This window comes from Zerene cesonia, chromosome 11 (assembly GCF_012273895.1).
Source record: "Zerene cesonia ecotype Mississippi chromosome 11, Zerene_cesonia_1.1, whole genome shotgun sequence".
NCBI classification, from domain to species: Eukaryota; Metazoa; Arthropoda; class Insecta; order Lepidoptera; family Pieridae; genus Zerene; species Zerene cesonia.
The window spans coordinates 9253225-9268034 of record NC_052112.1 but is presented as its reverse complement, the minus strand read 5'-3'; the positions used below and the strand labels follow the sequence as shown (position 1 = coordinate 9268034).

At 36.0% G+C, this 14810-nt stretch overlaps 3 protein-coding genes across 3 annotated transcripts in view; 2 read left to right on the top strand and 1 right to left on the bottom strand.

Moving 5' to 3' along the window:
* Positions 1-1648, top strand: part of LOC119830458 (glypican-4) — a 66876-nt gene extending 65228 nt beyond the window's left edge. The window contains exons 10-11 of the mRNA XM_038353487.1: positions 347-490; positions 703-1648. Coding sequence (XP_038209415.1) covers positions 347-490; positions 703-1058 — 500 coding nt within the window. The 3' untranslated portion in view covers positions 1059-1648. The remainder of the gene's footprint in view (positions 1-346; positions 491-702) is intronic.
* A 1852-nt stretch (positions 1649-3500) lies between these two features.
* LOC119830444 (kelch domain-containing protein 4) lies at positions 3501-7282 on the bottom strand. The gene is made up of 9 exons (XM_038353471.1): positions 7038-7282; positions 6623-6796; positions 6140-6261; positions 5868-5976; positions 5325-5552; positions 4901-5098; positions 4466-4646; positions 4035-4247; positions 3501-3725 (listed from the first exon to the last, which is right to left on the bottom strand). Exons 1-9 carry the CDS (start codon positions 7146-7148, stop codon positions 3595-3597), a joined length of 1467 nt encoding a protein of 488 aa, XP_038209399.1. The 5' UTR covers positions 7149-7282; the 3' UTR covers positions 3501-3594.
* Positions 7283-7778: 496 nt separating this feature from the next.
* Positions 7779-13947, top strand: LOC119830337 (general transcription factor IIF subunit 1). Its single transcript, XM_038353309.1, has 13 exons — positions 7779-7799; positions 7907-8082; positions 8519-8653; positions 9252-9353; positions 9599-9667; positions 10095-10213; positions 10527-10646; positions 10879-10987; positions 11210-11275; positions 11995-12137; positions 12427-12528; positions 12851-12995; positions 13713-13947. Exons 1-13 carry the CDS (start codon positions 7779-7781, stop codon positions 13918-13920), a joined length of 1515 nt encoding a protein of 504 aa, XP_038209237.1. The 3' UTR covers positions 13921-13947.
* The last annotated feature ends 863 nt before the right edge of the window (positions 13948-14810 follow it).

The following is a 14810-nucleotide window of genomic DNA, read 5'->3' as shown; positions in this document are numbered from 1 at the left end:
ACAATATCCCATATCAATCATATTAATTCATTCACTGTAACTCTAATCCGAGGTGAAAACCCCCAGGCGCTCCACTAACTGGCAAAACACAATATCACGTGTCACTTGTGTGCCTATTTATCTATCTAATGACAAATATAAGTGAATACATTTGGAATTGTTCTACACACAAACCATATACTAGATTTAAGGAAAAAATTATCTTAAAACTTGTATTATTGAATATTTGTTTATTGGCCCTTTAATATCCACATAATCATTGTTTTAATGAATTTCAGTCCCTTGAATTGGAATAAGATAAGAATGTCTACCAAAATCTAAGATCTAAAATCTTTATGTTTTTCAGCTGAAGATCTACAAGCGGCTGAAACGAATCTAGACTTGTTTGAAAGCGCTGGTTCGGGCTCCGGCTCCGGAGACCACATTGATGACAATGACGACCTACCTGATGATGATGAGGATCGGGACGCTGGCAATGACTACCCTGAAGGTGCGAATAGTTTTAACTATACTACGGTTCTATATAATTCAGTGTCATGTGTTAAGTTTGATTTTCAATTTGTGAAAAAGCTAGTTTAATAATATTGTATTTGAACCACATTATGGAAATATATGAGTGAGTGAGTGAAATAATTTAGCAAATGGGCTAGGAAGTTAAGTAACCATATAGTGCTAACTATTTTCTGCTTTTCCATTCCATAGGTTCCGGTGACCACCAAACCGACACAGAGACTACGGACATCGACACGCACAGCCAAACACCGATATCGGAAGTGCCCAACATCGTCGACTCGCCGGCTATCAACAACGGCCAGCCGCGCCTGCGCACCGACCTCTCCGGTCCCAGCGGTGACGTCACCGGCGACGTCACCGGTACCGGCACCGACACCGATATCGACACCGACACCGATACCGATACCGGCAGCGACAGAAACCCGGTGCGCGAGCAGCCGGTGGCCGCGTCCGCTGACAGGCCGTCGTTGCAGAACGCCCTCTTCTCGTACGCTTTGCCCGTGGTGTGCGCGTGGTTCGGTACCATCGTTACCGACTTGTTTTAAATTTCAAAAGGCGATGACATTTGACGGGCCGACGCATAATAATATCTCACTGACTTATACGCTGAACTTTTAATCTTGACATTTTGAGTTGGTAACTAGTTCAGTGTTATAATCTCGATCAGTGTTGTAGCACATAAATGATAAATTCACCCACAAAATGTTGTCGCCAATGCAGCCTAGTCAGTGCGAGCGACGGTTTTGAAGCGGTCATGTTACACGCACGATCCTGTGATAAATTGAGGACAATATTACGGCAAGTTTTGACCACTTGTCAGTGTCAAGTCGAATGAGACAGATAATAAAAGTGACGTTTAAACACAGATTATAAATTGGTGGTTCGTATCTCACGGTCGGATATCAAGTGATCGACAATAACGGAAATAACTATCCCAATGAATTTAGGTCGTATTCGAAAAAAAAGTTTAGAGAAATATCAGCCAAATTGTGTATTTATTTAATGATCTTGTAAATATTAACGTGTAAATTATGATCGATTTAGATAGCGAATGTTTTTATTTTCACGTACTATGTTTGTATGTAATTGTGTTTTGAGCCGAGTTGCTTCGCGTGCAGAATGATTTAGGAATCGATATTTAAAATTAAAAAGAAATTGTCTATGATGAAGCATGTAGGAATAATGTAAATGTACATAATTATGGCGCGAAGCATCGGCATTATGAAATGTTTAAAATGTAAATAAAATTTAGTCGTTAAACTAAGCATAAGTTGAGACTGATTCGCTTTGCTTTATTATGTTTCATTTAATGCAATGGCAAGCTTACTTTATGATATTTTAATATGAAATTATTTTTCTTATTTTATGTGACCACATTTTTTTTACTCCTACTTTAACCGACACGTGTCATCATTTGTTTAATTTTTAATTTTATAATAATTTTATTGCAGCTTTACATTATAATTTCAATGTAAATATAATTTTTCAATGCATTATTTTATTTCTTCTTAATCAATTTAGTCTTGGTAGCTATTAATTATTATATTTTAGGAATTTTATATTTAAAATGAATCATTTAGTCATTTTTACGCACAACATTGAAATTGATAAAAATGTAGTTAAATGTAAATGCTAAGCAAACTGCCTACTTAATTTTTACTTCAGCCTTTATGTCACCACTACGCAGTTATATTATACGTGCAAGTTGCGGGACCAAATCTAAACCCTAAATAATTGTATCGTGCCATCTACTTTAAATAATTAAATAGTAAATTCTTCGCAATTTAACTTGCACAAAGTAAATATTTTTATCACCATGACATCTTTTTTTTAAAATGGATTTTTTTATACTGGCAATTTTATGAACGTTATTATTGTTTGTTTTGTGTAACATTAATTTGAATAAAAAATTATGTTTAAATTTCATACTACTAATGCATTGTATTCAACCGGTAATTACATGACATTTGTAAATAAACATTTAAAAGTGTAATTTTTGTCTGTTCAATGTTAGGAATAGCTTTTTTACAGTTCGCTTATAATATTATGTATACTATAACAGGGTAACATGTTATATAGGTATACTGCCAGTTGATACATGAAACGAACAGTTTTAATCTGTTTATTATTTAATCCGAAAATGTTAAACATTTACCGATATACGTACAACTCATAGCTGTTCTAGTTTTATATAAGTTATAAATCATTTTCACATGACTAAGAATGCTCATTGTAAGAAATTTTAATACCAGTGACATCATCTTAAATTACTCAGTCATGACTCTACATAATTTTATTATTATATACGTGATTGACTACTTATTTATCAATACAGCCCTCGTGCTAAGAAACAATATAACAGTCACACTTCGTTGAGAACGATGTATTGTCAAGCAATGTTGCCTGTTGAAAATTATCTCGATTATTAAGTGTGACATAAAATACGAATAGGTATCGAAATTTTTATAAAAATATAATATTACTGCATAAGTAATGTGTAAATAAAATGGTAACATGTGTATAGAGTTGTTTTTTTTTCACATTTCCCTTTCTCAACGATTTTATCATAATATGTTTTAACTAAATATACCTCCAACGCATAATAATACTTATAATATATAATCCACTTGAGGCAAATGTAGAAAGAACTCTCATAGTGTATAAGCTAAGGTCATGACTATATTTGAACCACATACACAAAAGGAAATACTACTTAAAACTAAACTTTTGAGGCAGTCTGCAGTATGTTTAATTATTTCATCTTAACATTAAGCAAAATTTTTATATTTTTCATAGTTCATGATTAATTTTGAGATTGCCTTTTAAGCAATCATGTAGGATTCGTAGTTATCAATTCAAGACAAACATATTATACCAAAAAAATAATTTATGTTCCTGCAAAAACTGACATTACTTTTAACATGGTAATAATATCAATATAAATATTATTGATATAATTTTTAGTAGCTTAAAAAATGCGTCAAGCGTTGAATAAAATAACATATATTTAAAAAAATACACTTAAAGTATCTTTTGTCTTAAACTATGACATTCTTACATCAGCACATAATATATCGATTTTTATTCATCATCAGATTCATCGCTATCTTCTGTCCCACTTTCCGAGTCTGATTCTTCTGAATCTGAACCCAGCCAGTCAGGTAATTTTGGCTGTGCTATGATTGTCTTCCATTCATTTAATTTGTGCAGATCTGAAATAAAAATGGGAAGATTATTATTAAAATTTGATGTGTCAAAGACTCATCATAAACAATTCAACTCCAGAAATAGCGGCATGCTACTGTTTTGTTCGGTGGTTAGTTCCAGGGATGCCGGAGATCCATATACTTTTACCCTTTTACCCTTCCCAGTCCTTCCTTTATTCCGGTTAAAGTCGGCAATCCATTTGTAGATGCCTAAAGTCCGCAATCGACCTTACACCTCTCCAAATGTCCATCAGGCAACCCACCAGCTCCATTACATACAGACAGAAAATAAAACACGAGCTGGTCCCCACTCACCCAGGCTGTACATGTCGGACAGGTAGAACTGCTTGTCGTCCCGCTCGAGCAGGCCACCGTACACGTACAGCACGGAGCGCTGCACCGCCAGCATGGCCGACATGCGCCCGCTCACAGCTCGCTTTGTATCATTGCTGCGTGCCTGTGTGGGCGTGGCCGTGGACGTGGGTTGGGCCCCGCCCAGCTTCATGGTGAACACTTCGTCTGTGACCACTGTGGGTGGTTTGGAATAGTTTAGAGCACCATAACGAGAAAAAAAAGTCAATGCTAAAAGATTAAGTATTCATTTATTGTTTCGGATAATATATAACAGTAATTTCTGATAGATGTTAAAATTATCATTAAACAGAACAGAAACAAAAATGCAACTCAAGTGAGATTACACATCTCCATGATATGAACTCATTTTCTTCCTCATACCAAAAACTCACCAGTAACACTCTCCTTATCCAACTCCTCCTCTACTTGCATGTCAGCTTGCGTCGTGGCTTGCGTGGTGGCTTGTGTGTCAGAACGCAGCGTGAGTTCGTGCCAGCGACACGTGTCCAGGTCGAGCACTTGCCACTCGTCGCTCATCTCGCCGCGGATGTCCTCTTCCGTTTCCTCAACATCCTGGAAATTTACAGCAAATTCATTGCGTTATCTATCAGGGAAAGGCAGGAAAAATCACATTGGACACTGCAAAAAAAATCCAGTTAAATAAAAGTCGCCCACACACCTATATTTTTAGCAGCAAATCATTAGTAAAAAAAATTCAGAAGCAATCTTCACATTTAGTCACACATAGGCATCACATCTGCAACATACGCTTCTCTGCCTTGACGATTTAAAAACTAAAAACAAACAAAAAAAACTCGGCAACTCACCCGCACCCCCCCAAACACGTAGCCCCTGTTGGCGTGCGGGTTGGCGGCGGCCGCGAGCCCGGCGCGCGCGGGGGCGCCGGCGCCCAGCGCCCGCCAGCCCCACGCGCCCTTGTGCGCCAGCTTGTACATGTCCGAGTGCGTGTGCGTGCGCTCCGTGCGGCCTTCGCGCACGCGCGAGAACCCGCCGTAGATTATGAGCTGTGGACAAAAAAAAATAACGGTTATTTTTTTTTATGATATCATCTTCATTTAATTTGTGAAATATTATATGTTTATTAATTGTTTTTTTTTTTAATTGTAAAAATACAGAGAAATCACTGCGACTATTGAATTGAGTTGTCTGCTTTTCGTTTGTTTTCATCCGTGGGCGCAAATAAAGTGGTCATTAATAAATTAAAAAAAACCATTAACCATTTACACTAACCGAATCATTCCCAGCTGGTAACATAACACAGGCGGACCTGGCAGACGGCCCCCTACCGTTCGGCGCCAACTTCTCCCACTGCCTTGTGTCCAGGCAGAAGGTGTATAGGTCGTCGAAGTAGCGGCACTCACGCCCGTCGTCCGAGTAGCCACCGAAGATGAACAGCTTCCGGCCGAGCAGGACCATCCTGTGTCCGGAACGGGGGGATGGACCGTTTGGGGCTACTACCTGGTCGTCAAGGATGTGGATGAGTTTATTTTTCTATTTGATAAATTAAATTAGTTAAAAAATTTTAAGATAGAAAAATATAGACAAATAAACATGTGTGATTTATTTTTGGTATTTTTATTCTCTTGGAACAAATATATTCGAAAAATGTTTTTTTTTTATTCTCGTTTAGCTGATTAGTGCACTAGCCAGAAATGTATTATTTTGATCAGACACCATGCATCTTAAATTAAAAGTTATATTTTAATTAGAAAATTCTTTTTACAATATGAAGAGGTATGCATAAAATATGCTCTTATTATTAAAAGAATATACCTTCTCCCATTTCTTGTCAGCCAGCGAGAAACACCACAGATCTTTGTAGTGATAGAACTGTGTTTCCGTTGGACTTGTGAACTCTCCGCCAAACACCCAGAGCTCACCTCTGTAAAAAGAACAAGTCAATACAAGCTAAACTAATCCTAAAAATGTTTGGTTTGTTTAAAAAATTATATCAAGATTCAAAACTACTCACGCGTATTTCATCCAACAAATATATTCAAATACTTACTAATATATTCAAATACATTATAAGTCTGGATATGTACCTATTAGCGGGTGTAGCAATGGCCTGATGTGCGCTGCGCGGCGGCGGCGCTCCCGGCGCTTTCACTTGCCGCCAGGTGTTGTTCACTGGGTTGTAGAACAACAGATCATTGTACACCTCTGTCTGAAATTTAATTATATTATTGTTAATAAATTTTTCAACTTTACTTACCTTCACTTGTATGTTTGTATGTGACCAGGCCATTTAAACTTGGTATGCTTTTTAGGATTGCCAAGATAAAAATTTACTGACATATACTCTGTATCATTAAAGTGTGTTTTTTCACTAACTTTATTTTATTTATATTAAATTACCAGTAAACTTGATCTCGGCTTATATCATTTGTTTCCCTTTTTGATCAGCTGTTACCTATTGCACAAATATATGAGGTAAAGAAACTATTTTATGTAGAGTAAAGAATTTCTTGTACAAGTAGTATGAAGATTGTATATAATTTTAATTTTGATAACATTATTATATTTACCTGCTGACCATTATGATATTCACCCCCAAATAAAATGAGTTCATTATTAATAGGATGGGGAGTAAGAGATGCATATGCTCTGGTTGAGGGTGGTCCAGAGAGCGACTTTTCTGTAGCTGCTGTCCTCTTTGCTTCTTCCCGTTCAATTTCTGCTATAACTTTCGCAATATCTTCCTGGTAAAAGGGCATAGTATGATATAGGTAATGAGCAATCTTGTTTAAGTATCACGAAGCGATAATAATTATATTGAAAGGATATTATTTCAAGCCGGTTTACATTAAAGCAAATACATTCGGTATATAATTAATAAATTAAGTATGAACGTAAATCAACATACATTATTTTTATTCTAGACAATTAATGCAATAAATCGTAGAAATTGTAGTTGGAGAGCATGTTGGTTTGTTTACTAACCTCTCCCATATTAGCAAGTTCTTTTTTGAGTTTATTTGCTAACTTTTTTTCTGTTTTGGCGGCAGTTTTAACAGCCCCACTAACTTTGTTCTTATTCTTTTTTTTACCCATATTAACCTTAGTTTAAATGAGTTTAAAGACTACAATTAAATCCTTTAATGTTTTTATTTATTTAAAATTGAATAATATAGCGAGTTGCCACTTGCCACTGTGATTATTGACATTAGACAGTCCTGAGTCCATGTGTAGTTTGACATTACCTTCTAACCATAGAGAAAGAGTATAGCTCTTTCAAAGAGCAGTATAATAATACGGGTAATTAGGTACACAATAAGCGAAAACAAGAGAACAAAATATAAGTTATAGTTTTACGATGAGATCCTTATCGATACAAATTTTTGAATCAATCAACTTCACTACTTTATAAAAATCCGATAATATCTTAGGTATAGAATGGCATTTTAACGTACATAAAATTGAATAAATGGACTTTCTTATATTGACTTATGTCAAATCATCAAAATTGTAATGACTTTGACTTGCTGTTATTGTATTTCTCATTTCTATCATATAGAAAGTCTTCGTATCATTTTGCATACGTATTGTAAGGGCTTGTATAAGATTTTCATTACAATAATATATTTACAAAAATGTTGTAGAATATGACATCAAAAACTTATTCATAAAACTTGTTCCCTTTTGTTTTTCTAATATTTCTTCCTTACGAACTTAACATTTAAAATGACTACTCCTGGGGCCTCGGTAAGTTTTAGTTTTTATTTTTACCATGAAAATAATACACTTACATTTTCAATTTTTATCTTGTCCAACTCCATAGTATGTGTAGTAAGTATGCTTTAAATTTTCAGTCGTCGGCATCGGTGCAAGAGTTTAAAATCAGAGTGCCAAAAAATGTTAAGAAAAAGTATCATGTGATGCGATTCAATGCTACTCTAAATGTGGATTTTGCGAAATGGACTCATGTTAAGATGGAAAGAGAGAACAATATAAAAGAATACAAAGGAATAGAGGAGGATATGCCCAAGTATGTACACACCATTTTTTTGCATTTCTCATAAGAGAGGTATTTATAAATGCGAGAGGAATAAGTATTAAGCAGCAAGTATTATTTAACGTCTTCAATGAAATGTATTACGCTTAAAACATTTAAATTACTTCTGTATGACACTCTGTCATTGCCATTGATGATCCTTGTTATATATGTTTTGTGGTAGTCGAGCATGCTTCGGCACGAATTGAGCCAACTTGCACTGGGGAAATACCACATTCCCACAGAAGACCGACAAAATAGCATTCTGCTGTGTTTCTGCTTTTGCAGAAGAATTAATTTACATTTTACACTTATATATGTTTTCCATATTTAAATCTAGTCATAATAAAAGCGTTTAGGGAGAAATGGCTCTTCTTTGTTACATATATAATGAATAAAAAATGTTTTGTTAATGGCAATTTCATAACAGGTATGGTGCCGGATCAGAATACGGCCGTGGTTTAAGAGAAGAAGCAAGAAGGAAGAAGTTTGGTATTATTTCAAGGAAATATAAACCGGAAGATCAGCCTTGGATATTGAAAGTGGGAGGAAAAACTGGGAAAAAGTAAGATGTTATTTGATCATAAATTAACTGAATTAACATATAAACTGCAATTCCAAAAAATACCGACTAACACACATGAGCAATTGGACTGAGTTAGCCTAGCTATGAGGCCCGGAGTATTTAGAAAAATTAATGACTAACATTTGTTGAAAATAACAGTATGTTTGTTTTGATTAATGTGAAATCCTGAATTGTTCAATAATGCTATATGTGTCTTCTTTATCAGTGTCTTTCTCATATATTTGAAAGTGCTCATAACAGTCATAACATAAATGTTTTTAAGAATAACAACATATGAAGTCAACCTTTATGTTGACAAAAAAGACACAAAGACAAACAGAATGAAAATTATACATTGCTTGCAATGTGCCATACATTGTATTCAGCGAGGGATCGCGCATTATATTTCGTTCATTGCGGGTTTTAATCGCGATTGCCGAGAGCAGTGAAGATTTTGGGAGAATAGCGGAACATATGGTTTAAAACAAATTATTTTTTCCATAATTTGTTAGGTTATATTTATAATTCACATTTAACATTATCAAACATAAAAGTTATACAAGAAGATTTCCTTTTCATTTTTGTTTATATGTTTTAGGTTCAAGGGTATCCGTGAGGGAGGTGTCTCAGAGAATGCGGCGTACTATGTGTTCACGCACGCAGCTGACGGAGCTATTGACGCATATCCCTTGCAAGAATGGTAATGCTTTGATATGAAATACGTGATAAGAACTTTTAATTCGTTCTGCGGCTTCGCTTGAGTGACAATAATTATCATCCATAGTTCATCTGAACTTTGAAAAATTCCCGAAACCACCAGAAAGAAAAAATATTTTATAAAAAAATGGTCCAGGCATTTAGAAGAAGTTCAATTAGAAACACACAGAGACAAAAAATTATTTAAATATTTTGAGATATTAAACAAAATTATTTTTGTGATTCCAGGTACAATTTCCAACCTATTCAAAGGTACAAAGCATTATCAGCTGAGGAAGCTGAACAGGAATTTGGCAGGTAAACTTTTTGTTTTTGCATCTATACTAACATACAAAGTTGAGGTTTGTTTGTTTGTTAATCTCAGGAACTACCGGGCCGAATTTGCTGAGATTTGGTACGGAGATAGTTCGAGACCTGAGAAAGGACAAATGAAATGGGAGTTTTAAACCTGAAAATCTTATTATTCCCATAATCCCATTGGGAATGGAAATGATGCTGGGAAAACCCAGAATTGTTACATATAAAGTGCCTTACTTATACTATATTTATATATATACAACTCTAAATAGATACCGTTATTAATATTATAGATTAATAGTTATCTAAATATAATATATAAAATTCTTATATGTCAAGTTAAAACCGACATATAAGGTCCGATTGTCCCCCACTTCCCAAGGCCCTGTTCCATTACCAAGTATACCCAGGGGCCGGTTTCTTTCAGACGTAACAAAGTGATTAACTACTTTTCGTTGATGTTCCGAAAGCGAATGCGAGGCGACGACGCGGCGGAGGAAGAGGACCCGGACGAGAAGAAAACCAAAACTTCCAAAGCTAAAAAAGGTTTTTTTTTTAATAATATATTGAGTTTTTGTGTGTAAATGAGTTATATAAATATATAAACAAAGAACGCTGATAAAAAATTGACATTTTTATTTTTTTTCTATGGGCATTTTTTTCTCCATTGATACATATTCTATTTAGAAATATTGTTATATGGCCCTCTATATTGTCCTGCCATTTGGCATATTTATTATCTGATTTGTTCCTATTTGTTTCAATGAAATCATATTAATGTTGACCTTTATACAAGTTTTTTTTTTTATTTTAAATATTTTTTACCAATATCAATATTTAACAATATCGCCATTTACAGAATTGAAGATCTCGGACATGGACGAATGGATCGACTCGGACGACGATTCGTCGGGCTCAGAGGGTGAGAAAGAGAAGGAAGATAGCGACTCGGGCGCTAAGAAGAAGAAGGACAAAAAAGGTAAGCGATCCGAGGATTTTTTAATCTTTTACCATTCGACGTAGAGAACGGTGCAATGTACGTTAGGAAAACTTTATGCGCAAAGCAATGTGTAAGCTAAATTAAACTTTATTGCGTTATTGCTAAAATTGCTATTTACGTGAAATCCTGGAAGCTGAACCTGGTAGAAATATGTTTTACAAGAATTGTTTTGCTTTGTCTATTTTTCATGTTATTTTTAAAACATTCTAAGCGGCTGTGACTAAAAAGAAGAAGAAAGTAGAGGACGAAGCTTTCGAAGAGAGTGACGATGGTGATGAGGAGGGACGTGAGAGGGACTACATATCGGACTCCTCTGAGAGGTCAGTGTCAATTCAAGTTAATTTTTTTTTTTTTATATTTTTTGATTTCACTTAAAGATAAAGACTTTTGCAATGCTTCTACAGATTATAGATGGTTTGTATTTAATTTTTATAAAAAATATGCGACTCTTAAATTGAAGTTTTCGAGCAGAATTAGCACAGATTATATTTCTTTTTAGTATTCTAAATGTGAACACTTATGTCATTTTTTTTTTTTCACAGTGAATCCGACCACGAGACCAAAGCCAACAAAGAACTCAAAGGAGTTGCTGAGGAAGATGCGTTGAGGTATATTTTACCATATAATAAATATATATCATATATTATATAACAAGATAAATGTGAAATATTAACCACAACACATTTAAATTGTTTTTGTTGTGTAACATTGTATGTGGATGTAATTAAAGTCTCTTAATAGATAAAAGACATTTGAAAATTGTAATTGCGGAACATTTCAAATGAGGTTCTGTAAAGTACACGCCTGATATAACAGAATCATAATAATATTATGTAATACTTGCTTTTGTCCGCGTCTTCGCACGCGTTTAATTCGGCCTGGTTTAATAGATTTTATTATACATATAAACTTTAATCACTCTATTAAACAAAAAAACCGTTAAAATCCTTTGCGTAGTCTTAATGATTTTACCATACATAGGGACAAAGAAATCTACTTTATTTTATACTGTATAGTGACAAAAAAATCAATTTAACATTAAATTTATTATATGTTTATTAGTTCAATGGATTAATTGAACTCGTAAATAAACTATCGTTCCGTACCTTCCTTGCCCTAACAACAAGTCCGGCGAACTGAGCCAATATGGCTTATTTTGAACTTCCACACTTTTCTTGTTGTTATTATATTTGTATATTGGCCTACTCAGTTTCTAGGCCCTTGGGTTAAATTGTCTTTCTTTTCTTATGCATAATCTTGCTTAGTTTCCCACTAATCATTACACAACCCGCAAGATTAATGTTTGTCCATAACGTATCCCTTCCAGGAAACTGCTGACCTCAGACGAGGACAGCGACGAGGAGGAGGAGCAGAAGCAGGAGTCGGAGCAGGAGGACGAGCACACCAAGGAGGGGGAGGAGAGGGCCAGCAAGCTCACCAAGAAGAAGAAGAAACCGGACGATAAGAAAGGTGCGGGCAATGGTGGTGGTTCAGGCACCTGATGATGAAGAAAATGTTAGAGTTGAGAGAAACGATCGTGCAAAATTTAATTGTATTTTTTATTTTATGTACACATTATTATCTAAATCAGTAGGGGTTTAGTTTGAAGAAAAAATATTCCATGCGATGTTATTATATATATATATGTTAACCCCGAACCTTGCCCTACGAAACAATCAGCTGATGAAGTGTATGTAGAATTGAAATGTAAAATGTTGTTAATAAGACAGTTTCAGATTTGAGTAATCTATGTTTCCAGAGTCTGAGACGGAGTTCAGCTCGGATTCAGACACGGATCCCGAGAGCAGCAGCAGCAAGAAGCCAAAGAAGAGCAAAAATGGCGATAAGAGTTCTGCTAACGGTAAGATTCGTTTTGGATCACGAGGCGGGATCCATGATATTTTTTATTTTAAGAAAATTTTTGTTATTTGGTCCGATTTTAGAATCTGGAGAAGAAAAAAGAAGGAAGCTATCATATTGACTGCACTTTTTTGAGTGTGTTATCTCATAACTGTTTACTAGGTGAATCGATTTACATGGATTTTTTTTTAATTATTACTTTTTTAACCTCCTATGTGGGCCCCATTTAAATTTGGTCTAGTTCTGACAATTTGAAGGTGGCGAAAAATTAAATTTTCTTTTAAAAATAACGATGTATGAGTATGAGGTGTGTGTGTTGGCAGCGAGCGCGGCGGGCAGCGCGAGCACGTCGCGCGCGGGCACGCCCACGCCCAGCGCGGCGCAGGCGGCCGTGGCGGCGGCCAACGCGCACGCCCACCCCCACGCCCACGCGCCCGCCAAGCGCGCCAAGCTCGACCCGGCCTACACGTGAGTAGCTCCCGCCGGCCCACCGGCCGCCCTGGCCCAGCGTGGCCCAGCGTCGGCCAATGTGTGGCCAGTGTGTATTGGTTGAGGTGGTGTAGCTCTCTACATCTATCTGTATAAGATCGGCCTGAACGTGAGCTGGCCCGCTCTGGGCCACAATGGGCAAATGTGTGACGTTGTTGATACTGCGTATCTCTTTATATTTATGTGTACAAGAGTTGCCTACACGTGAGCTGGCCCGCGTTGGACCACTTTGGGCCAATATATGACGTTGTTGAGGCGGTGTATCTCTTTAAGTATCTAATGCGTCTGAGAATTATTTAAGTAATTGTATCCGTTCAAGCCAGGCAAACTCGACAGCTTGCCTCGGCCTAAAAAGTAAGTGCTGGCCCACTGTGGCCCAGCGTAGGCAAGCCTTTTGGAGTTGTAACTCTATCTCTTTGGCCGTGTATTTCTCTATATATATCTGTACAAGGTTAAGTTGGACCCCACTTACAGTGTCACATTTTGATAGTGCGTGTTGTTTTATAAAATTATTTCTATTTATAAGCTACCCTGAGAAATGCATGACTTATTAGCTAATATATGACATATTCTTGCTATAAAAGAATAAAAAACTACTCGTACATAACCAAAAATAAAAAAAAAGCCGCGTCCCTACAAAAAAAAAGTTCGCCATGATAATGAACCGAGTTAAGAAATATATCGCTCGATTCCCAGTGAATGCGGCGTGACGGAGGAAGCGGTGAGGCGGTACCTGGCTCGCAAGCCGATGACCACGACGGAGCTGCTCACCAAGTTCAAGTCGAAGCGCACCGGCGTCAGCAGCGAGCGCCTCGTGGAGACCATGACGCAGATACTGAAGCGGATCAACCCGGTCAAGCAGAATATCAACGGGAAAATGTACCTTAGCATTAAGAATACTTGATTTTTCAATAAAGCTCTTTGGTTAGAAGTGTGTTTTTTTGTATGAGAATTGAGATTGGTACTACTCGAAATAATATGTCGTGACTGTTTCGCTCGTTCTATATATATAGCCTATAACCTTCCTCAATAAATGGGCTATCTAACACGGAAAGAATTTTTTTAATCGGACCAGTAGTTCCTGAGATTAGTGCGTTCAAACAAACAAACTCTTCAGCTTTATAATATTAGTATAGATAGGTACCTTAGTATTGAGAATACATGATTTTTATAAAGCTCTTTTGTTAGAAGCATGTATAATGGGGTATTCAGATTGGTACCTATTATTCGAGAAAATTATATATTAAAATAAATAATTCGTGATGAAAACAATTATTGTGGTTGTGAGAAACAACGGTTGTACGCATGAAGTTATATTATAAAATATGTATAATGGAATGTAATACGTACGTAATAGATTTATTGATGCCAATATGTGTAATACATTGTAATCAAGTTTTTTGAATTTAGCATTACTAAACGATTTAATACTATGAGAGATTCTATTAAATTTTTAACTTTACTACGCAACTTAAAAGATTTCCGTCCGCGGATTCGCTCGTGGGCCATGGTGCACCTACATAAACCGACATTTTGTACTTCGTCAATTTTCTAAGTCACGGCTTTAGATGCATATATCTTGTCAATCTTTTTATTTTAATAAAAACCTATTTACCAATCATGGATTTATCATGATGATGTAATTGCAAGTTGCGAATGTATTTTTTTACCCCCATTAACGTGACATATTGATGTCCAACTCTAAAAATTATTGTCAAAATCGGCCCAGTGGCTTAAACGTGCTTGACGCACATACAAACAGGATAACTTGCAAATCATCACTTTACGGTCCAT

Bases quoted from the DNA above. Each gene is read 5' to 3' on its own strand.
- LOC119830444 (XM_038353471.1), bottom strand. From the start codon at position 7,148: ATGGGTAAAAAAAAGAATAAGAACAAAGTTAGTGGGGCTGTTAAAACT. The intron at 5,553-5,867 runs GTATATTCTTTT...CTTGACGACCAG, and splicing joins CTGACAAGAAATGGGAGAAG to GTAGTAGCCCCAAACGGTCC. The intron at 3,726-4,034 runs GTGAGTGGGGAC...TTTTTATTTCAG, and splicing joins GTCCGACATGTACAGCCTGG to ATCTGCACAAATTAAATGAA.
- LOC119830337 (XM_038353309.1), top strand. From the start codon at position 7,779: ATGACTACTCCTGGGGCCTCG. The intron at 7,800-7,906 runs GTAAGTTTTAGT...TTAAATTTTCAG, and splicing joins TGACTACTCCTGGGGCCTCG to TCGTCGGCATCGGTGCAAGA. The intron at 9,668-10,094 runs GTAAACTTTTTG...GGTTTCTTTCAG, and splicing joins GCTGAACAGGAATTTGGCAG to ACGTAACAAAGTGATTAACT.